At 31.5% G+C, this 24,179-nt stretch overlaps 1 protein-coding gene across 1 annotated transcript in view; it reads left to right on the top strand.

The window, feature by feature from the left end:
• The window catches only part of COL11A1 (collagen type XI alpha 1 chain), a 214,966-nt gene that overhangs the window by 173,108 nt on the left and 17,679 nt on the right, over positions 1–24,179 (top strand). The window contains exons 47-57 of the mRNA XM_059927069.1: positions 34–87; positions 1,567–1,620; positions 2,853–2,906; positions 8,150–8,203; positions 8,806–8,913; positions 9,204–9,257; positions 9,896–9,949; positions 10,976–11,029; positions 22,138–22,191; positions 22,328–22,435; positions 22,906–22,959. Coding sequence (XP_059783052.1) covers positions 34–87; positions 1,567–1,620; positions 2,853–2,906; positions 8,150–8,203; positions 8,806–8,913; positions 9,204–9,257; positions 9,896–9,949; positions 10,976–11,029; positions 22,138–22,191; positions 22,328–22,435; positions 22,906–22,959 — 702 coding nt within the window. The remainder of the gene's footprint in view (positions 1–33; positions 88–1,566; positions 1,621–2,852; positions 2,907–8,149; positions 8,204–8,805; positions 8,914–9,203; positions 9,258–9,895; positions 9,950–10,975; positions 11,030–22,137; positions 22,192–22,327; positions 22,436–22,905; positions 22,960–24,179) is intronic.

Raw genomic sequence — 24,179 nt, 5'->3', positions numbered from 1 at the left:
TGACTTTTATTGTTTTCTACTATATCTTCTTAGGGTCTGCCAGGCCCACCTGGTGAAAAAGGTGAAAATGGGGATGTTGGTCCCATGGTAAGTTTTTATGTTTTAGAATTGATGTATGCTGTGAATTTCCACATTATTAACATCTTTCTTAAGGTTTATTAGTATGAACAAAGTAGCCCTAAAGACTATGACTTTTCAGATTGATGCCTCCCTGATTCTCACCCAAACTAGCATCTGCCGCTATTGAAGTCTCCCCCCCAAGTCTTGACTAATTCTCTATCTTTTCTCTTTCTCACTTTGGAGTAGTGTTTTATACATATATGGTATTCTTTGGTTGATGTATTGTTATATATTTTTTATTTCAATGTGTATTTATTGTTGAAGTGTATATAAACTGCCACGCTTCAGTTATTTATTAGTCTTTAGCTCTGGACTTTGATGTGAAACAGGTAAATAATAGATAATAGTTACACAGGATTTAGATAATTAGCAAATGTTAACACAGTATTAAAAATTAATTGTACTTTGAAACAAATTCTTAATTTAATAAGGAATTCTGTCTTAGAATGCTATAACATAAAAATTTGAATTTATTGATTCTGGCTTTCTCCTCTAAGTTTAAGTCTAATAATTCAACTAAAAACTTGAAATACATATATTTGTTGATTGAGCACTACCTTGGTTAAGGAAACAATTAGCCAATGTCATTGAAATCTATAATGAAATGTAATGAATACATTTCCTAATTGCTCTTTCCCTTCAATAAACATTGCCCCCAAATTTTGCTTCCTTCAGAATACGTATTTTGATATTTTTATATTTGAATGTTAGATTTCATTTTCTTCAAATAAGAAGTTATTCTTATTACAATAAACTTAAAAACTGAGAACATAAATATTGCTGATTCAAATAACTAATTAATACCTCAAACAGCATCACTTACATAGCAAACTCCTCTCTAAATATGCTTACTATAGTTCCCTGAATCATTAATACATTCTTGAAGTAAGGGGTTCTGGCCACCAGTATTTTATAAAAAGTGCCCCAAGGTAATCTTAAAGCACAACCAAGAGGGAAACCCTTTGTTTGAGGAAGACAGCTAAATAGTTAATCTTATTCCAATTCTAGCATATGTAACATGAGAGCTGACATAAAAAACAAAACAAAAATATACAAATAAAAATATGGAATTAATGAATTCTAAATCTACTCAAGCACCATTTCCTCTTCAAAGTTTATGTTCCTTTTATACTCTAGCATTCTAACATATTCTAGCCTAAAATATTTCTAGCTGTATGACTTCATTGTACCAGATAGTAACAACAGACTTTTCTAATTTTTAATTAAATTGTTCTTCCTGCAGTTCTAATTTCCCCATAGCTATGTGTAAATAATCATTTGCTAACACGATGTTGTATCCATCACAAATGACTTATAACCCTGATATGCTTCACTGACTATGATTTTGCAGGCTGAAGCTTCTTTTAGTTTTCTTAATCACAAAATGAAATATCAGAAATGCATTTGAGTTTAGTCTTCATAGACCTTAATATTCATCTCTTACAGGGTCCACCTGGTCCTCCAGGCCCCAGAGGTCCTCAAGGTCCCAATGGAGCTGATGTAAGACTGTGAAATATGTTAATTATTTTGAAGTTATATAGATATTATTTAATAGCAGGTAGTGTCAAGATATAATGGAGACAATTACACTCCTGTTAAATGTTTAAGTGAACAAGAGCTCAAGGATCATTTACTCACTCCATTTTATTTTACAGGAAAAGAAAGGCTTTGTAGGGAGCTAAGCCTCACAAATATAATATAGGTACAAAATTTACAGTCAATATATATTAATATTTATTGGTGAGTGAGAAATACTAGCTCTAAGAACTGCATTGTTCAGTTCAGCACACTGTCTTGCACATAATAACTGTACAACGTTGCTGAATTGTTTCCAATTTAACCTTTATCTTTTACAATTGCTTGAGGAGATGATTGTAATTGGCTTGATTGTACTAGCCTAGGTCTGTACTCCAAACAGCCTTTATTTATGCATCTACTATCTAAAAGTTTTGTATTTTGTATTTTCTTTCTATAAAATATGTCAGAGTAATATGTGCACCTCTTACCATGTAAAAAATGTTTCCTCTCAACTGTATAAAGCTTTCCTCCCCCAAGCTTAATTGTTGACTGACTGTTCCAATATTACAGGAATGTAATGCCGTATTTATCTTACTGTTACCATTAACAAATTTATAGGCTTTGATGTTCTGTTTCCATTTGACTTTCCCTTTTCACAAAGAAAAGTCATTTATTCTTGTCTTTATTGCTCTTCTATTATTCCTGCTTTTAATTTTGGCAGACCAGAACTGGGTAAAATAGATTAGACACAGATGTACTAGAAATGCTTTTAGGTTTTAATTCTCCCTATGTAATTTAAAGGTTAAGAGATGATTTATATTGTTTTTTGCATGGATTACATAATTCGTAACCAGAGTCATATTTTGATCCACTAAAAAAATCTATAAAATCATCCTCTAAATCTGATCTCTTCAATAGGCAGAGAGATTGAAATTATGTTCCAAGTATCAACTGACATGACTAGAGTTGGAAAGTCTCCTACCTTATCTTCAAAATTCTGGTGAATTTGAAAATCAATTTAGTATAATTAAATTATTTGCTATCCAGTAAATTTGACAGCTCAGTAAAGTTCATCATTTTGTCTCATCTTTCAAATGACTTGGAATATTCTTGCATAATATTTCTCTCCCTTTGAGAACAACTGGACATATATTTTTGATTATGTATTTTATTATAAGAGCAAGGATAACTGTATTCCTTTTCCTATACTACAGGGACCACAAGGACCCCCGGGATCCATTGGTTCCGTTGGTGGTGTTGGAGAAAAGGTAAGGAATGCAGTGATAGACAGTTTGAAACAGCGAGAATTGAGGAATTTGACAATATTAGCTAGTATTAGACGTGCTTTTAATAGTTCTGTCTTTCTAAGTATTTTACACATAGTTATATGAACTACAGCTCATCTACTCTAACAGTTAAATAATTAAAGAAAAAGTGATTTAGAGATATCACATTTTTGATTGACAGGTATTGTGCTGAGCAGTGGATTATTTACTTTAATCAACACAGCCACTCCATGATGATGGCATTATTATTACCCACATTTTTAGGCTGAGTGAGCTGAATCGTAGAGAATTTCAGTTATTCCATTAAGGTTTTGTTATTAGAAAGGGACTAAATCAGGATCCACTCTAACCCACGTAAGTTTCACTAGACTGTGTCTCCAGTAACCATTCATTATTGAAAATAGAAGAGATTGGTAACTGACTTAAAAGCGAAAACAGATGTAACTGACTTAAAAGCAAAAAAAGAATCCTTCATATTACAAAAGAATTAATCATTCAGTTCGTCATATTTGGAGTTATATTTTCATTACTAATACTATGACCTGTCTTTGGCACTTTTCAAAATAGTTGGCATGTGCCATAATATCTGGGCTCAGAATAGCTTCTTTTTTTCATGAACATGATTTTATTTAAAAATATCTGCTCTTCCTTTTTATGAAAGTGTCAAAATGATCCTCTGATTTGTTATTTATGCATTCATTCTCATTTCTTAAAAGAATTTTCAAGAAAATTAACATTGTTATTTGCTTTATTTAAAAAATAATTTACCAGTTTTGAGGGATGAAAATTAAATGTCATACGATAAAATATTATGCAGTGAAAAAAAACTTAGAAATTTCCTGAGTTTGCTTCAGTTTTGTTAATAAATATCAAAAGTATAGACTTATCCTAATCATAAAAATGATTCTGTTGTTTAGTCTCAAAAATTTTGACATATCATATCTTATACTCATTCATTTATCTTAATCAAAGTATTTGGCCCTCAGAAAAAGAAATGTAGTAGGTTGAGAACCTAGTATTTTGGTGTTTATTTCTTCTCAATACCCACATTCTAGTATTTTGATTATAATTAATTTTATATGATCAACTATTATATAGTTTCTTAATTACTAAATTAGAAATATTTGAAAGTTATTATCTAATTCTTACTGCATAAACGGTCTAGTTTTTTTGATTGACCAACTCTTGGTTTATGTTCTTAAATTTAAAGTTTTGTGTTGAAAAATGCAGATAAGTTGAGAGTGTAATTGAAAGAACTTTTTTGTTGAATTCAGTTGTCATAGAAAGAATAGCAGAAGAGAGGCCTGGTGTCTAATGGTATCATAGTAGTAGACTGATGAAGATGGCCCACAGCTTTCCTCTTTCTTCCCTTTGTGTCATCCTCTTTCGGCTCTAATACTGACCAGATAGTTGTGAGAACTAGCCTCTAATTTTAGTTTTTTGCCGATATAGCAAATTCTAAAACCATTTAATAGTCTTTTCAGCTTATTATACTTGTTTCCTACAGCTTTTGTGTGTGTGCAGTGGGAAAAGTTTTAAGTGCTTTAGTTGCTTCTTTTATGGTTTTATCCTCTGTGCTACCCTTGAAGATAAACATGGATGCCAGATGTTTGGAGTTTTGGGGAACTTCTTTTCCATACTGTTTCCATTTGTTTAAAGCCTATCTGGTAATACTTGGCCAATTTTGAATCTTCACAGAATGATTCAGTCAATCAGGATGGCGTTCGACTTCTTACAATTAAAACATACCTGAATCTAAATTTGTTATACTAAAAAAACAGAGTTTTATTTTTTCTCTGTTTAAAAAAGTTTCTATGTGACAGCAGGATAGAAATGAAACCCTAATTTTATTTTTTTCTTCAGAATCTAGGGTAATATACTTTGATGCAGATTACAGATTTTTGACATCAACTCTGATTTGGTTTGAATTCTTCCCCGTTTCTATTTTGGAAAATTTATTCCCAGTCACTAATTCAATGAAAAAAAGAAAAGAGAAACTAAGATACTTTAGTCATGCTGCACTTTGCTTAAATAAGTTTAACTTGTTTTCCATATAATATATATTTGCTATTGATAGATTTTGTACTTTAGTGTTTTCTTCAAAACAAGGAGACAGATCAGGATATTACCTTAAGAATGAGTACATCTGTTATGACTTTAGGCATACGGAGTAATTTGCTGTCCCTTCTGAAGGGGGCTTTAATCTTAACAAGTGCACTATAGAATGGGATAAAATAGTTACATGATAAGTAATAATAAATGTATAAACTAGCACCTCCTTTATATGCCAATACTCTTCATAGAATTTATATTATTGTATTTAAATCAATTATTATTACTTAGAATAAACATGGTATAGCCTCATTGATACTAGAGATATTTAATTTGTATAATGTAGTCTTGTTACAGTGTTTTATTTCTTTCCTTGTGATTTTGTCCCATCTCCTTTCCAAAGATTTTAAATGAGACTTTTATAGATTTAATATTAATTTCATCTTAAGTAATCGCTATTTATATTGTGCACACTTATCTCTAATACTCAAAAAAGGTAATTTTCATATATATATTAGAGAAATTAATATTAATGCATTGCTCTCAAAATGAAGAGACTTTGTAGTAAAAATTTGTCTTTAAATTTTTTTAATGTTTTTTATTGTGGTAAAAGTCACATAATATAAAACATACTATTTTTACCATATTTAACTGTACAGTTCAGTGGCACTAAGTGCGCTCACATTGTTGTGCAACTCTCACCATCATCCATCTCCCGAATTTTTCACCTCCCTAAACTGAAACTCTGTCCCCTTTAAACACTGACTCCCCATTCTCCCTCCCTACTCCCCTTACCCCCTGACCCTTGGCATCTACCAATGTACTTTCTGATTCTATGAATTTGACTATTCTAGGTACCTCGTATAAGTGGAGTCAAACAGTATTTGTCTGCACCTACTGTATGTTGGAATGCATTTTTAAGATTAATTTAATATATATCCTACAAATAGATTGTACCTTCTTTTTTTCCCCCCGTGCTATACAGTAGGTTCTCATTAGTTATTTGTTTTATACATAGTAGTTTATATATGTCAATCGCAATCTCCCAATTTATCCCACCACCCCCCCCTTTCCCCTCTTGGTGTCCATACATTTGTTCTCCATGTCTGTGTCTCTATTACTGCTTTGCAAATAGGTTAATCTGTACTATTTTTTGACAATTATTTAATCCTGTCTCTTCACCACCTATTATTTCCCTCATAAAAAAAAATAAACAAATGGAATCATTTCAGAATCTAGTTTAACTTTATAGTGGACAGGGATTAAAGGGGAACAACAAAATACACAGATTAATAAAAAACACAAAATATGCAGTTATTTCCCTTCTAGTTCTAACTCTTATGGTAGCACTATGAGTTAATGTGGTACATATGAAAACATTTTGTACATAGTCAATAGATTTCCTGTATTTCCTTTTTCCCTAGCTTTATTGAGGTATAGTTGACAAATAAAAATTGTGTACTTTTAAGGCATATAATTGATATTTTGATACATGTCACATTGTGAAATAATGCCCACACTCAAGCTAATTAACATATTCATCAACTCACAGAGTTACCATTTTTTGGTTGTGTGATGAGAAAACTTAAGATCTACCCTGTTAGCAAATTTCAAGCACACAATACAATATTGTTAATTATAGTCATATTGCTATATATTAGATCTCCAGAACTTATTCATCTTGAGTATCTGAAATTTTGTACACTTTAACCAACATTTCCCCATGGCCCCCACTCTCCAACCCCTGGTGACCACCATTCTACTCTCTGCTTGTGTGAGTTTGGCTATTTTAAATTTCACATCTAACTGAGGTTATGCAGTATACTATATATATATTCCATATATAAAGAATTTAATATGGACATTTTACAGTTGATTTGAATGGCAAACTGCTTAAGTTTTTTTCAAAGATGTGAATAATGACTCATAAAAATATCACTTGCATATTTTTCCATCATACTGGGATAGATGAATGATTCATTGCTTTGAAAATAATGAAAATGCAATACTTTACTTGTAAAGTTTATTCAAGATAATTGGAAATATTTGCTACTTACTTGAGAGAAAAAATAATTTACACATAATAATACTAATGAATGCTTAGAAAGTACTTGATATCTTCCCTCATTATGCAGATAATTCAAGAAGTTAAAATATGTGCATATTCTCAAAGAATAAGAAATTATGTACACAAAATAGTCTCTCCCCTGGAATTATGTTTATATTTAATATAATACATTTCAAACAAATTTATGAGCAGTGGGTCTGTGCCAGGAATATTGGAAATAGCTGAGCTAAAAATTAAAGAAAATTCAGGCCTCACATTTTTAAAAAATTTAGAACAATTTTCACTTCAGAGTTTCTAGTACTACTGATTTTGTATAGAAACATGGTACATGAATGTATTGTATTACTTCACTTGGATGATTACTTGAACCGAATATTATGTTTGTATGCATTTCTAAGTGCGAACAGTTAGTAACAGACTTTCATAAGGGAAGCCTACTAGGCTAGGAGGTTTATTTATTATTGCACTGAGCCATAAAATAGCCATCCACATTTATACATGGAGATCATAAAGACTACCAATATATATCCTCAAACGGAGCAGTTTTAATTAGTATCTAAGTATCTATGTGTATCTTATAAATAGTGTTTTTGTATTTATTTATAGCTCTACTTTAGACCTCTTTAGACCTCTACTAACTAAATTTTATAGGATTATCAAAATACTATGAAATTGTTTGATTATTAAAGTAAATTCATATTTTAGTACAAAACATTTTAAATTGTTTAATCCATAAACTTAATTATAATATGAATATTGATGCAACACAAATACACGATTTTTAGGAAACATGCAAATGTCTGTTTTGTGTGGTTTGGTGGTAACTTGGGTTAATGCTCTGGGTATTAACTAACTGATGAGAATTGTAGCATCCAGCTTATCCAGTTCTATCTCCCCACTTGAGAAATAAAAGTATTAAGGTCAGTAATAGGAAAAGTTTATTCTTTTTATCAAAGTTGTCCGCTGCCTAAGTTGTCCGCTGCCTTTTAAATAATATAATGAGTTAAGGGCTAGTTTAAAGTGTCATGGTCATCATTGAAGGAAGTTTTACAAATGTGAAACATTGTTTCTGTGCTATGATACTCTTTTGATCTCTTCTTTATAGGGTGAGCCTGGAGAAGCAGGGAACCCAGGGCCTCCTGGGGAAGCAGGCACAGGCGTAAGTGCTGGCTTATTTTCAATGTAGTGTGTTATGGATCAGATATTTCTTTCAGAGTATTTTAAACATGTAACTTAACTCCTAGCTGTGATTCAGTTCTTTTCACTTTCCAACCCGTTAAGAATCATCACCAGTGCAGAGCCTTTTTGTTCAATAATTTTGCCTATCCTCTGCATATTTTGATTCACACAGAAACTGAAAAAAAAATTACATTAGCATAAGTTAGAACATTAGAACTATAAGCTGTTTATTGCATATATCTTTGGTGGACTGTCCACAAAAGAAACCAGCAAACCCTGCTACATCGAGTAAACATTTATGAACTGTATTAGCATTATATTATTCTAATTTAGATTGGTTTAAACTGAGAGTGAATTTCACTCCCAGGAAACATTTGGCAATGTCTGGAGACATTTTTGGTTATCACACTTGGAGGAATGGTAGCTGCTGGCATCCAAGTAAAAGAGACCTGAATGCTGTTAAACATCTTGCAACGCATGAGACAAGCTCCCACAGCAGAGTATTGTCTGACCTCGTATGCTAAGGTTAAGAAACTGATTTAAAGCTTGTAAGATAATCATTCTTTTTCTTACGTTGTGTAGGGTCCCAAAGGAGAAAGAGGAGAGAAAGGAGAAGCTGGTCCACCGGGTGCTGCTGGACCTCCTGGTGCTAAAGGACCATCAGGTGACGATGGCCCTAAGGGTAACCCGGTAAGTGACCTTGGTCCTCTTTAAAGTGGCATCTATGTCAAAGCCACTTGAAGCTCTTCGTAGAAAGACTAGAAATCATGAGACTTTGGCCCATAGCTGGTGAAGCTGACTTGTCATCGTTTGATGTATTCATAAGCATTCTCAATTCATTTCATTTTTAAAAAATTTTCTAGCAGAAGAGAGATATTCTCATATGGTTTTACCATGACTTTTATCTCTTAAATTTCAGAATATCATGACTTTATAAAAATTTTTCATTTATTTCCTTTCCTTTAAAAACATTATTTTAGGGTCCTGTTGGTTTTCCTGGAGATCCTGGTCCCCCTGGGGAACCTGGCCCTGCAGTAAGTATCATAGAAAAACAAAGGAATTATTTTGCTGGGGATTGTTCCCAGATAATAATTAAAGAAAAGTCTTAATTACTTCTGTGGATCCCCAAAAATAGGAATAAAAGGAAGATGTAAACTGTAATCACAACTACCAGAATAAAAATTCATACATTTGGAGACTATCAGACTTGTGCTGCATGATTATTATTATCTCTTCATTGGGTTAGTTTTCCAGACTTTGTTGAGTTGTACATACTAATTATCTGAGTAGCCGCATTACTATCATTTCAAAGTTACAAGATTTTTGCTTTTACCTCAGTCCATTCTAAAATGCAAATTCTGTCTCAAACTGCACCATATTTGTTCATGGTTAAAGGATGCACTGTCTTTCTATACTAATTACATCCTCCCCTTTCCTTATATTAAGAGCATACTATATTTTAAATTTGATATCATAGCAATTTCATACATTTTATGGAAAGAGAGATACCATAATCCTTAAAAAAAACCAACTGAAAGAATATAATAATACTTTTGTTTACCTGGTAATAATTTTTCTTAAGGACTAAGATGGTACATCATATCATTTTTTTCTGATAAAAGTTAATTAATAGTGAGAAATACCTGGGTTCATTTTCTATTGCGCATTATAGGGTCAGGATGGTGTTGGTGGTGACAAGGGTGAAGATGGAGATCCTGGACAACCGGTAAGTAAGCGCACTATTTTTATTCAGTCTTTGCATAGTCTCAAGATATTTTAAAGAAATAATCAGAAATAATTACACTTCCAAAAGCATAGCTATGTGTGTACATATTCAGGTATATTTGAATTCCAGTTTAAAGTCAGTGTTACACGGAACATTTCTTACTTGATGTGATTTAAGAAATATCATCAAAGCCTTCATAATAAAAACTGTAGTCATATCATACTAGTGATTTTGTCATATTATATTACATTGAACTATCTCTCCAACTGTGTTAAGTGGAAAGTCATTTTAAAAACACAAGTAAGAATTAAATGAAGAAAACTAGGTTATCAGCCTATTATTAGCATGAATTACTTCAATTACTAACCGGAATGAACTCAGCATTTTTGGACTCTTTTTTATTTTTAATTTGGGAAATGCAGTAGGGGGCTTTGACCACATAAGTTTATTTAGGGAGGAAGTAAAGGAGGGCACTGACTTAAGTAGGAGTCAAAGACAAACTGCACTCTTAACATAACTTTGTCTCTAGAGCCATACCCACTGGATACTTGCAGTCAAAGAGATATAGACTTATTCTGTGTAGATAAGACTTGTGGGTCATATCCCAGCATGTTGTGTACTCCTTGGAATAAAATGCTAGTGTTGCACAAGATGAAATGAGGTAATAGATTTATGGTTCACAGATGTATGTGATATGCGTAGAATTATTAACCATATAATTCTATTAATTAGTACATCTATTGGATGCTTGTCAGATATAAACTAGCACTTTAAAAAAACAGTTTTAAATAGAAGGAATTCGACTCACTTTTTTCCAGCTGTGAAGAAGTTTTCCATATGAATTTACCAGCTCGAATTATAGATATCTGGAAGAAGTTTAGGTATCTGAAATAGGGCTAAGATTTTCCAGGAAAGATAGATGTGGAGAAATGAAGAAACAGGTTGGCTTCAGTCCAGATTTTGAACAGTTCTGGGAGCCATAAAATAATACCCAATTGCTTAAAAGGTATTTTTCACATTTTTTAGGGTCCTCCTGGCCCATCTGGTGAGGCTGGCCCACCAGGTCCTCCTGGAAAGAGAGTAAGTTTTTTAAATTCTTTATTTGAAACATCTACTCATTATCCATTGTGTGTATAAATTTATATCATATTTGTAAGCTGTAGGCAGCGCATTATAATGGTGCTGAAAAGCGTATGTCCTAGAGAGTGATTTCTTAAATTTGTCAAAATACTTATTAAAGTAGAACACAATTTAATTGACAGGTTTAATCTGTCACAATGAAAAATCGTTTCCCACTTCTCTGTGCTTAGGTCTCCGCTGTACAAATGCCATAGGCTCTTATAAAAGACTCTGCTGATACCCTGAATTTCAGCTCATGGTATCCTACAAGGAGATGAATTGTCTAAACTCCAGTGCTTGTTGAAAATGTTATAGAAACCTGAATGCAGTATCAGTAGAATGAGCTCAGGAATCAGCATATAATGTTAGATTGCTTTACACTGTCAAACTACTCTGATAGGATTTTAAGAAAGAGCTATAGTAAAATATAAAGGTCTTGTTCAAAATATTGGCTACAGTGGACCCTAGGAGATTTGCTTTACTGCCTTTTTCCCACTATTATACTGTTTTTATAATAAAACAATCCTGTTGACCTGCCTCTTGCAGCACTTCTATTAATACACAGTGTTCTCCTGAACCTCCTTTAGTCTATTTTCCAACCTATCCATGAACAAAATATTTGGTCAACATTAAAATATATTTCTTAGGCTCATTTCCCCTTTAGTAATCCAAAGACACAGAGCAATTGGGGCCACTCTGGTTTTCTAATGGTAGCTTTATCTTAGGAGAATTTTCACACTACACATCTTCCTATACACAGAGTGTGACAGGTTTTAATTCTGTCTCTCAACACATAAATTGAGTCAACATTTACAAGCAAACACTTCTCTTTGCTGGAAATGACCTTAGTTTATAGTAAATATTTTCTCTGAATACAATTTTCTTCTCACTGACCCAAGTGCCTTTTTTACTTTTCTCCTCCTCTTCCTCTTTCTCATTATTATTATTAATATTATTATTTTGTTTGTTTGTTTTCTTTTTGTCAGCAGCCCAAAAGCATAATCTTGATAGAAAAAGAAACATATCCCAAAACAACCATTGGGCTGTTATTCTTAGAAAGTAATTGCAAAGTGTAACATGATGTTGAGATCTGTTGCCTGTTTTTGCCTACAGTCTGAATGTTCTTAAAACTTTCCAAATGGATGAATATCTGTTCTATTATTTCAGACCTTTCAGAAGAATACTTATATAAAATGTCTTTGAAAATTGGTGGAAATCTTTCCTGAGAAAACATAAAATCATTTTTGTCTTTCTCCCAGTCAAATGATGGAAGGCTATTTAATGCAGTGGTTAATAAGTCAGTGAAGTCATACTACCTGACTTTTAACCCAGCTCTACCATTTATTACCTGTATTTCCTTAGGCAAGTTACTTATATTGCTTCTCAGGGAGGGCCTACTATACCTAGGATTTATAAGATAACTCATATAAAACAAAAATAATATGTATTCACATAATAATGTTAGAGTGTTAGTCTTTAGTTATGAAATAGTTATTGAATAGTTATTATAAGCACAAAATTATCATCTTATAAAGGTATAAGTTATTATGCTTTTGATGCAGAGGGAATTAAACCTTCCTTCAAATTGTAACTACTGGAAAAGGAGGAACTATATAAAAATATATTTTGAATATTTTATTAACATCTACTGGCAGCTTCTCAGCTCATTCCATTATCCAAAGCAAATTCTCAGCAAGTGCTATATAGTTCAGTTTTATTTTAAAATATGTCAAAACAGATTGTTCACTTACAATCTTTGATAAGTTCAACTAAGTACCATTTGCTATTTGGGATGTATTCTTTTAATATGTGACAGAGTTAGGGAATGAATTAATTTCTTTAGCGAGACAGTGGTGGATCATGTGGCTTACTCATTTTGAAAACTGAATGATTTTGAAATTTAAAAAAAGTAAATAAATATAAACAATTTACTAGGGAGTATGAATAGAAACATGCAAGAAAAGGGGGGGCAATTAGGTGTGAACCAGTATATCAGATACCTCCTTTAGATTAATATGTGACTCCAAATTTACATACAAATGTATAACAAAACTATTTAAAAAATCTTAAATCTATTAAGCTATATATGAAAGTATTTCAGCACAATAGTTAATGTTGACCCTGTTGACACTATTACGAACTTTCAAAATATTTCCATCCACATTTACTAATTTTTAAACCTTGTTAATATAATGTAACACGCTTTTCATCTTTATAATAGCAGAGAGTTTCTAAAATATTTGTGCTGAATACTTTAGAATGTGTAATTATCAACAATTATACTTCTAATGAATAACTGAAACAAACTTCTAGAAAGACCTCCACTCGATTCTAGAATTGAAAAAATGTCATAGGACCGTCAGCACAGATATATAGATATTTAGATTATATTCTGTTCTGTAACAATGAGACAGTGTTGGGTAGCGGAAAGTCCGTGTATTTGCATTTCTATCCATTCACACCTTAATTGGACTTCTGCATTTGCTGCTCAAATGTGGTATAATGTAAAAACGTTAATCCCTGATTTTTAATTCTTTTCTCTTTACAATAGAATAAGGTTATATTTTTCATAGATTAGAAATAATTATAATATACTATCTAGTACACTGTATAATATATAACATATTAATAGTATATTAACAAGAACATAAGTATACGATCAACAAATTTTAGTAGTTTGTTGCTTTAAGAACATAAATAATAACCAATGATTTTTTTCAATCAAATTTAAGATTACATGGTATTAGTAAATTGCAAGTTTAATTGGTAAATTTATTCTTTAAATTTAAATAGAAAATTAGAGAGTAGAAAAATCACATTACTCTTTCCTGTCAGTATTTCTAACTAGACAGACTCTCTTGATAGACTCTCTTGATTAAAAGGAATAAAATATCTTGAAAAAATCAAAATATGTTTATATGCATCAATGAGATGGATATAAAATAAGAAATTAAGATAATGTGTTAGTAAATTTATAATTGAACTTCTCTATAGATATATAGACAAATGGTCTCAGTGAAGAGAGAGCCTAGAAAAGGCTTAAAAATATACAGTAACTTCATTTGTGTCAAATTAGACACTGCAGATCAATGGATAAAAGATAGATTATTGAATATATTTTGCTGGGGCAGTTGAATATCTATATGAAAAAAATAAAGTTGGACTTTACATTTCTCCATTCACAAAAAATAATTCTAGTTGAATTACAATCTTAAATATGAAAAGGAAACTTTGGAATATTTTAGCAAAGATTAGCGGAGAATAAATTTATGACCTCTGGTTATAAATTCTGGTCACATAGGTATGATCAGAATGGAAAAGTTGGTGTATAAAATATATTACAGTGAAAAGTTTCTGATTATCTAAAAATACTGAAAAGACATTGAAAAGAAAAGATCGAATCAGGATAAAATACTTTTAACATACAGAAAGCTTGCAACGAAAAATTTTCCAGAGTATCTAAGTGTATCTGACAAAGTAAGAAGAAAAGCATCAAACAGTAGACAAAAATTAGCAAAAGGCATGGAAAGGTATTTTATACAAATGTTCCACAAACACGTAAAAAGATGTGGAGAAGTTAGGGAAACGTGTGTTAAAAATGACGCAGAGATACCACTTACATCTATAAATTGATGAAAATTTAAGTCTGACAAACCAAATGTTGGAAACGATGTTTTTCAAAAAGAAAATAATGGGGATTATCATAAACAGCTATTGTGAGCTAACTGGTACAACTGCTTTAGGAATTGTTCATTATTACCTAGCAGAATTTAACAATGAACTTTCCCTACTATCTTGTAATTCCATTCCTAGGTACATGCTCTGGATGATATCTTATACATCTTTACCAAGATACACATGTAGAAAAAATAAGTGTACTGAGATAGGCATAAACTGAAATTTTGTATGGCAATGAAAATATTGTATTGCAGATGTGTGAATCAACAAAGATGAATCTCAAACACCTGATGTTAAGAAGAAAATATATGTAGTGTTGACCAGGAGAAGATATATAATTTCATTTATATAATATGCAAAAAAATAAAAACATGTTTTTTAGCATTCAAACATAAGTGGTAAAAGTGATTAAATAATTGAAGGCAATGATTCATTAAATTCAGAATGGTAGTTATTTCTCTGGGAGAAAGAGGGTTACAGTAGTTGCAAGTGACATGTAGGAAGTTATACGTTTGTATGCTGAGACTCTTAGATATTAAAGTAATTAACTGATTCATTCCCTGGATCATCCTTTTCATTATTAGCAAATTCTATAGTGGAGTGCTGCCTTTCTGATTTTTGATGAGATTCTTTAAAAATAATCTCATCAAAAATTTTAGAGATGTTCTAGCCTCCCATTTTAAAAAACAACTTTTATGTATATAATAAGCTATTTTTATTCCACTCTAGTCATTTTGTAAACAAAATTAGAAGACTTTGTATCTATGAATTTTTAATGATATGAGAATTGTGATGACTATGCATTGCTTACAAAGCTATTTACATCCATTTTGATTTAGCAGAAGAATCAACCTTAGGTCAGCCCAACTGAGCAGTATTATGCAAGTTTTCTTCTTTTAAAATGTGGCATCATTAAATCTAACCTGAACGATATTTAACATAATGTGTTAAATTGTGTTCTGTATTAGGATTGGATAGATTGGCAGGTTTAATTGGCTTTCTCTGTTTTACACAATAATCTTTTTTCTTTAGAAGAGTAAAATATATTTTAATGGTGTAAAGATTAGTGTCAACAATCTTATTACTAAAGCTATAATTTGCTCTGATTTAACAGTAGCAATTAATGCTTGCATTCTTTTGAATTACAAACAACCAAACTAGTCAAGAGCTCTACCTTAACCTAAAAAAAAAAAAAAAAAGATGGCTTAGGTGAAAAAATAGAAATACAAATTATTTACTTAGGTCTTTCTCAGCCTGTAAACTGACACTCTTCATAGCTAACTATCAGCACAAACTAGTCCCGAATGCTGTTGCATTAGAATCAAATAGACCTGGTTTCAAATTCTTGCTTTGCTACTTATAAATACAACTTAGAATAAGTTAATTTCTTTGAGTCTCAGTTTTCTCATTTATAGAGTAGGCAAAATAACTAATATTCCATGCTGGAGTGAAGACTAAATTAATAAAAATGTATATTTAAACCACTACATCTAATATCTCGATTTATCAAGAGTTCAAAGAGTGGATGCTCTTCTTAAGGAGTTAAATAGAGGTTTTGAATTATGCCATCATTTACAAACAAAACAAACATATTAAATAAAATATACAGAGAAGATAAAGACATTTTCTTCTAATTTCTGAGTTGTATAAATTGAGATGAAAGTTTATTAGCAATAAATTCATAGTAACTTCATAATTAATTGCATTTTTGAAGTATAGAATACTGTGATTCTGTTGAGATGGATACAAATTTGTATTATTTATTTATTTGGTGTAAGCTGATGTAAAATCATGTAGCGTAAACTGTAAAGGAATTTCCTATGAGAACTATTGCCAAAAAACAGAGCATTAAATTCATGATGACTGCATATAATTTTAATAAAATGGATTTGCCAAGCAACAGGGATTTAGAACTAGTTTGAGAGATAATAATGTGATTAAAATGAGTTCGAAGGAAGTACTTGGGAACTTTATTGTATGTCTGTGAGGTCACTTTGTTTATGCACTGGGTGAACACAAAGCTCCTGAGCCTAAAGGGATATGGTGCAGAGTGAATTTTGTGAATTGTAGCTGATGAGGAGAATTCTGTCTTCACCAAACTTTGCATTCAGCCAACAGGCAGCAATGTCTTTGATGCAGGAATCAATTTAATATCACCCTTGTGGAAACAGCAAAAAACATTGCTATACAATAATTATAATATCTGGTCTACACACTTACAACTTAATTGAATACAGAATTGCCTTACCATTTATTTCCCTTTAGTTCATCTAGAAAGCATAATTTTAAGTAAGCTTTGTATGTATTTTGTGGAAATTAACATTTCTCTTATCCTTTGTTTTGCTACATTGGAACAACAGAAAAGGACCAATAACAATTTTTCTATAGCATCTCATAGCAGAAGTAGCAATGAATAGAAATGTATTGAAAAGTATTATCACTTTTTTCCTTGAGTGACTCTTACAAATAAATGATAATAAACCCTCCCAATAGAATATTGGTCAGAATGTTGCGAGCGGCAGTGATACTGAGAAACAACATTCTAACAGTTATTGAACAAGTAGGGAAATTAAGTTGACATTTGTAGTACATGTACATTCTGTCATGCATTTTAATACTTGAGAATAAATGTATATTTCCTTGAGGCACTAGAAGATTGTACAGTTTATATCAGTAAGTCATGGAATTTTAATACTCAGGTTATCATAGCGGTTTGAAACCAAGAACTAGTTCAAAGCCCTTTTACTGAAAAAAAATCTAGAGATGACTAAAAAGATTTAAACCTAACCTGAAAATGCATATATTAAATGGAATTTTAAGGAGTCCCATCTCATTTGCCAAAAGAAAATTTACAATAAAAAATTAAAACAATAACTGATATTATTAATTAATCGAAATACAAAGGAAGCTTTAACCTACTATATATGCCCATATATACCATATATGTATTCTTTCCATCCCTATGCCTTTATGCATGAATGTGGATGGTCAGATTAGAAGGAAACATCCCTCCCATATCTACCCACACTAAGATTAAGATCAGATATTAGGTTCTTAGGAAAGCTTTCCCTACTGCCTAACTAGATCAGTGTACCTATTTTGTACACCTACTTCATCTTTGTGTGTTTTACAATGTACTGTATTTGTTAATTTTGTTGTCTGTCTTCATAACTAAACTTTGTGAACTCCTTAGGGTTTCACTTTTTTTTTTTTTTTTGTATTCTCCATGCACAGCACATTTCTGACATATAAGGAAGACAACTATTTGCAACATGTATGGAAGAATGGGCAAATTGTAGAATAATACTATAAAATGTGAATAGTGGAGAGAGGATTATACTGTGTATTTTATATAAAGTATATTTCTCATAGCAAGGAAAATCTCATGTAACGGTGATTACTGGTGGAAAATTAACCAAAGCTTATTTTATTTTCATGTTTTACAAGGCATTTTCCAATCAGAACACTCATTACTTCGTGATAATACAGGAAGTAATTCACTATATTAAGTCCTTGCCTCTCTGCTTATGCAGATATATGAGAAAGAAATGACTAAAACAAGAATTTGTCCATAGGCATTGTTCAGCTTTTTTTAAAGGGAATTTCCTATTCTCTTTAAAAAAAGTGTGTTATCTGTTTTCATCCTAGTTTTTCTTAAAAAAATCTGTGCCATCTGGAAAAAATATAAGGAATAAATGAAAATGGGAAAAATGAGATAAAGAACAGAGTAAAACCATTTAATGTGGATTTCCAATGATAAACATCAGGCATTCATTCAAAGAGGAAAGAAATCCTTTTGGGATGAAGAAATGTTTTATTGAATCACAATTTTGTGGCCATGTTGTAGTTTACTTGTGTTTAATTCTCTAGGCTCTTCAAACTCAGATTTTCTTTTCTACCTTGCAGTAAAAGCAATATTTTTGTTACATTTTAGACAGTTGATGACTTGCTTTTCCTAAAGCTAGATATTTATAAATCTTCTATACTATAAAGTTCATATGTGTAATTGAAATCTTGAAGTTAATACCCCATACCTTTATGTCATTAGTTTACGGAAAAATCTTCATAGAATAAAGAAAAGCCCATTATTCAGTTGAATCTCATAATTTCTATTCCCCAAATTATAGTCATTATGGCTGTTTTACTCAATTTGAATAGGAATACTTTAACCATCACACCAAAAATGTATTTTTTATACATTACAAAATAATCACCACAATAAGTATAGTTACCATCTGCACACCAAAATGACTCAACTCTTTAACACTAAGAAATATTTGAAGCTTATGCTTCTCTACAGAAATCCTCTTGCATAAATAGTATGAAATTCAAAAGATACACTTAAGTTTTAATGCCTATATTATTGTTAACAAATTGTTGCTGCCTCAAGAGACTGCTTACAGGATTTATGTATGCACTTCTTTTTTTTTTTTTTTTTTTTGTTTTTTTGATTTTTTTTGTTTTTTTTTGTATGCACTTCTTATCTTTGGGTCGAGGCGCAATGAATGCCTAATAATATATGAAGTTATAGTGATGATATTGAGAAGATAATTACTAATGATATATTCATTGACTCTCTCAGAGATAAATGAGTTCACAGAACTCTGAGTTTGATGAAGTGCCTGATACCCATTTTAAATATGGATTTAAAAGACCATATGAAAGACTAACGTATATCCACCATTAGAATATTAATATAGCATCTGAAAGAGAGAAAGTCATCCTGCCTCACCTTATTTTCACCAATTAACACTGTTTCTGCTACTCTCCCCAAATTCCAACCTCAGTCTCAGTTGATGATTTTGAGCACAATTCATAACAAAAATTGAAGTAAACAAATGGAAAACAAGAGAGTCTGGGGAAAAATGAAATACAATTTCCTAGAGATCATTAAGTTTCTTTTTTAAACTTTCTATCCTTATGTCTGAACTTGTGTAGAAATTTTCAGCACAGTTAAGATTCAGATTGAATCTTAATGTTTGTTAAGTAATAATAACAATCAATTAAGTAGTGGAATGAAATAAATATTTTATAATACAATTATAAATTTTTTATGTCTTAGAATGAATTTATTATGAGTATATATATTGTGTAGCCCACCACAGTAAGAGGCCAAAAGCACTCTTATTGTATTGGACTATCAAACCAAGTGCCCTGCTTGTGTTGATTTGAGACGCCATAAGTGAAAATACCAATGACCTAGTATAATGAGTAGGAACAAAATTTAGACACAGTGGGAATTATAACATATTTCTAGCTTGAAAAATAGTTGTTTTCTTTGATACCTTGAATATTATATGTTATGTAATGTAACTGATTCCTTTCTACATGTTTATTACAAAGATTAGAAATGTCAAGTTTTATATTTCACAAATGGCTAAGAGAATGTAAGAAGGAAATTTGAATGTCAGATTTCAAGATCTGACTATATATTACAGGATCGTTTAGCTGACTTTCAATTTTCTAGTTAAAACAAGTAGTTTCATACATGGAGTTCATATTTTTCAGGTGTTATAGACAGGATGTATGGAAAAAAGTAAGTTGTTGACATGGTGTCTCTAAATGTATTTTGAAAGTCAGTTTTGTTTGACCTGACTCTTAGGTTGCCAACATGGTGAAAAGTATTTGTAAAATAATAGAATTTATATAGAATAACAATATCTAATAATTTTAGTAATAATAATAAAATAACTAATATTTGTAGTGTTCTTTATGTCTCAGGTACTTTTTTACACCATTTACATTTACCAACTCATTGAATTCTCATGACGATGCTGGGAGATAGCTACTGTTATGATCCACATTTTGCAGAGAAGTAAACTGAATCACTCACAGGGTGTGTAACTTGCCAAAGATCACAAAGCTTGTTGATGGCAGAGCCAGGATTTGAATCCAGGAAGTCTGAATCCTGGCTTTAGGCTCTTAAGCTTCAGATTCCATTCCTGTATTTGATACTGCTCTACTGGAAGTTCACAAAATATTTTTTCATGTGTTACATCATTTAAATTTAACAACAATTCTATAGCAAGAGAATTTGTATTAATAACATTTTATGGATGAAAGAACTGAAGTTCAAAAATACTAATAATTGATTATTTATTAATCATTAATTATTTATTTAGCTAAATTAATCATTATTATTTAGCTAAATTAATCATTAATTATTTAGCTAAATTATTTATTTAGCTAAATTAATCATTATTTATTTAGCTAAAACTAAAGAGAAATAGGGAGACAGATACCTCACAAAGATAGAGTAAAATATATATATATATATATATATATATATATATATATATATATATATATATATATATATATATATATACCAGGAGCAGTATTATGAAAAGCTTTAAATGTATATAAATTATATATAATTTACATATAATAATTAGCATTTTTCCATAGCAATCCATGCAGATATACAAAAGTTATGCAAATACCAGAATATCTTCTTAAATTTTTGAATGACATATGGAGTATGAAGATTTTTTTCCTGCTTTTTCTCTAATACTAGGTTTTTTAAAGTCATACTATTTTTTATGCCACTTAATTATGTGAATTACATAGTTCCAGAGAATGAAAAGATTTTAAATTTTGTACTTTTCCAGTTTGAACATGATCTTATGAAAATGTATAATGTATGGATCTTCTAAGGTTAAGAAAGGAGCCAATCTTAAAAACACATATAATGATGGAAGTGAAATCTGAAACCTTCAATTACTTCCTAATTATACAACAAAATAAATGATATCTGAGTATTTAACACACTAAGGGTGACTAAGTCATCAGCATTTCTCTAAATTTTTTATCTTTATTGTTTCCTTACATTGATATGATGTGATTATCTGTATTCTACTCAATCTGTGCTTCATTTGTTTTTAATATTCTAACTTGGGCTTCCCTGGTGGCGCAGTGGTTGAGAATCTGCCTGCCAATGCAGGGCACACGGGTTCGAGCCCTGGTCTGGGAAGATCCCACATGCCGCGGAGCAACTAGGCCCGTGAGCCACAGCTACTGAGCCTGCGCGTCTGGAGCCCGTGCTCCGCAACGAGAGAGGCCGCGACAGTGAGAGGCCCGCGCACCGCGATGAAGAGTGGCCCCCGCTTGCCGCAACTAGAGAAAGCCCTCGCACAGAAACGAAGACCCAACAGAGCAATCAATCAATTAATCAATCAATCAATAAATAAATCTTTAAAAAAAATATATTCTAACTAAAATTTGTACATAAAAAGGGTTTGAGTTTTCTCAGTGTTTTAAACTAAATTGCTATAGAAAGTCACAATTTATTAGACTCTTTAACAAAATAAACTGGGGTATTTGTAAATAAGTCTTCAGTTGCATTACTTTTATATGTTATATATATTTTAAACGCAATTTTATGTTTATAGGGTCCTCCTGGAGCTGCAGGTGCAGAGGGAAGACAAGGTGAAAAAGGTGCTAAGGTAAAATATACATTACAGGTATTATGTTTGAAAAACTCACGTGTACGCTGGACAACATCTATTTCAGTACTTTTAATAAAATAATAAAATGTCTTTTTTCATTATTAATGCATTCACATATTTTATTTTCTAACAGGGAGAAGCAGGAGCTGAAGGTCCTCCAGGAAAAACTGGCCCAGTTGGTCCTCAGGGACCTGCTGGAAAGCCTGGTCCAGAGGGTCTTCGGGGCATCCCTGGCCCTGTGGTGAGCATCTGTGCTGAAAGATGTCATTTTGAAAATAATGTCTTATTTCTAAGAAAAATTATGAATGAAAATATTTATGTCAGCATTATTTTATAAATTGTGTGCAGTAAATATTATGTAATAAAGTCAGAGACCCTTAGAATATTTAAGTATGTCATTTATTTAATAAGTTCATGGTGAAATTCTAACTTCTAAAGGTAGAATAGAAAACTAAACCCTGAGATCTCAAAGGCGTATAATTTTTATACACGCATCCATCCGTGCGTGTGTATGTATGTGCATGTAGACACATACACAGAAAGTAAAAAGACTCAAAAATTGCTTACGATATTTGTAGATGTCCTCCATGTGATGGAATTCATAGGTGATGTTTGCTTTCTTTCTTTTTCGTATTACCAAAATTAGAATAAAGAAAAAAATATGTCTGCTTTTGTTAATTAAAAAAATCAATCATGTTTCTTCTTCCGCAGGGAGAACAAGGTCTCCCTGGAGCTGCAGGCCAAGATGGGCCACCTGGTCCTATGGTGAGTAGCACCTTTTTCTGTTGTTTAGAATTCCAGAAATGAAATTATTTATAAGCTAGAATTCCTGAAATTTCATCTTATAAATTGGTTTATATTCTGTACAGTATTCAAGGAAGCGTATTACTCAGACCTAAAAAGAGAAAAGTAATCCTAACTGATAAGTTATTTGGAAAATATGCCCTTGATCAGAAGATATTTCCTCTCTTATGTCCAATGGATGAAAAAAAATTTCCATTCTGAATAAAATGCCACTAATGGCCCGGACAGTTCTTTTCCAAATGTGGACAGCTCCCCCAAATGCATGCAATTACACTTAGTTTCCTGGCACTTCATTTAAAAGAATAACATTGGCACAGGCATACAGTGATTCTTTCACCAAATAAATTGTTCTCTTCATGAGTCATATGGGCTGAAAGATAAAGCATTTACCCCCATGAGTGAAGAGAGGTATAATTGTTACAACACCAAAGCTTGGTTACTCTCATAAACTGTGTATGCAAACAACACACTTGAGCAATGCAATAAAGCATTTAGTTGACCAGCATATGGTTCATAGATAGAGTTTATTATAGGAGCCAAGGCTATTCTTGCTACAAAATTTGGGCAGAAGTGAGAATCCAAGTCTTGCCTTTAAAATTATTGCTTACTAAGTAACAGATTCTATTTCATGGTGGAGATATTTGAACTTCTTTTTCCAAATAGTAATATGTAAAGGGATTAATTAAAACAGGAAGCAATACATATAGCACTATTCAAGTGTAATATATATCAGTTTAAATAGTCAGATTTGTCCATACAGAAATTTAAATTTTACAAAACTGCCTCTTTTCATGAGTATATCAACTACCTCAGAGGTATGTATGTGCTCAGAAAGCCATCGAAACTAGGATTTGCAATCTTAATCATTCAGGAGAACTTGGCCATTTCTGCTAGGAAAAATGTCACAAAAATTTCCTCTAACATTCCAGATATTTCATAAGTGTTACAGAGATTAATTTTTTAACTTGCACTGAAAAGTTAAATATCACTTAGTTTAATAAATGGTTAAAAGTTATCAAATTTTGAGGAGATTATCAAATCTGCACATTACCCCATTGACATTAGAACAGGGACCTGACAAAAGTTGGATCATCGGTTCCATGTCTGCATCACTATTTAGGGAATATTCTTCTTAGATATGTTAAATTCCTAACTGCACAAAGTCATAGCATAGGGAAAAA

Source organism: Balaenoptera ricei, chromosome 1 (assembly GCF_028023285.1).
Source record: "Balaenoptera ricei isolate mBalRic1 chromosome 1, mBalRic1.hap2, whole genome shotgun sequence".
Classification (NCBI taxonomy): domain Eukaryota; kingdom Metazoa; phylum Chordata; class Mammalia; order Artiodactyla; family Balaenopteridae; genus Balaenoptera; species Balaenoptera ricei.
Note: the sequence above shows the minus strand (reverse complement) of the source record. Positions and strands in the feature narration are given on the sequence as shown.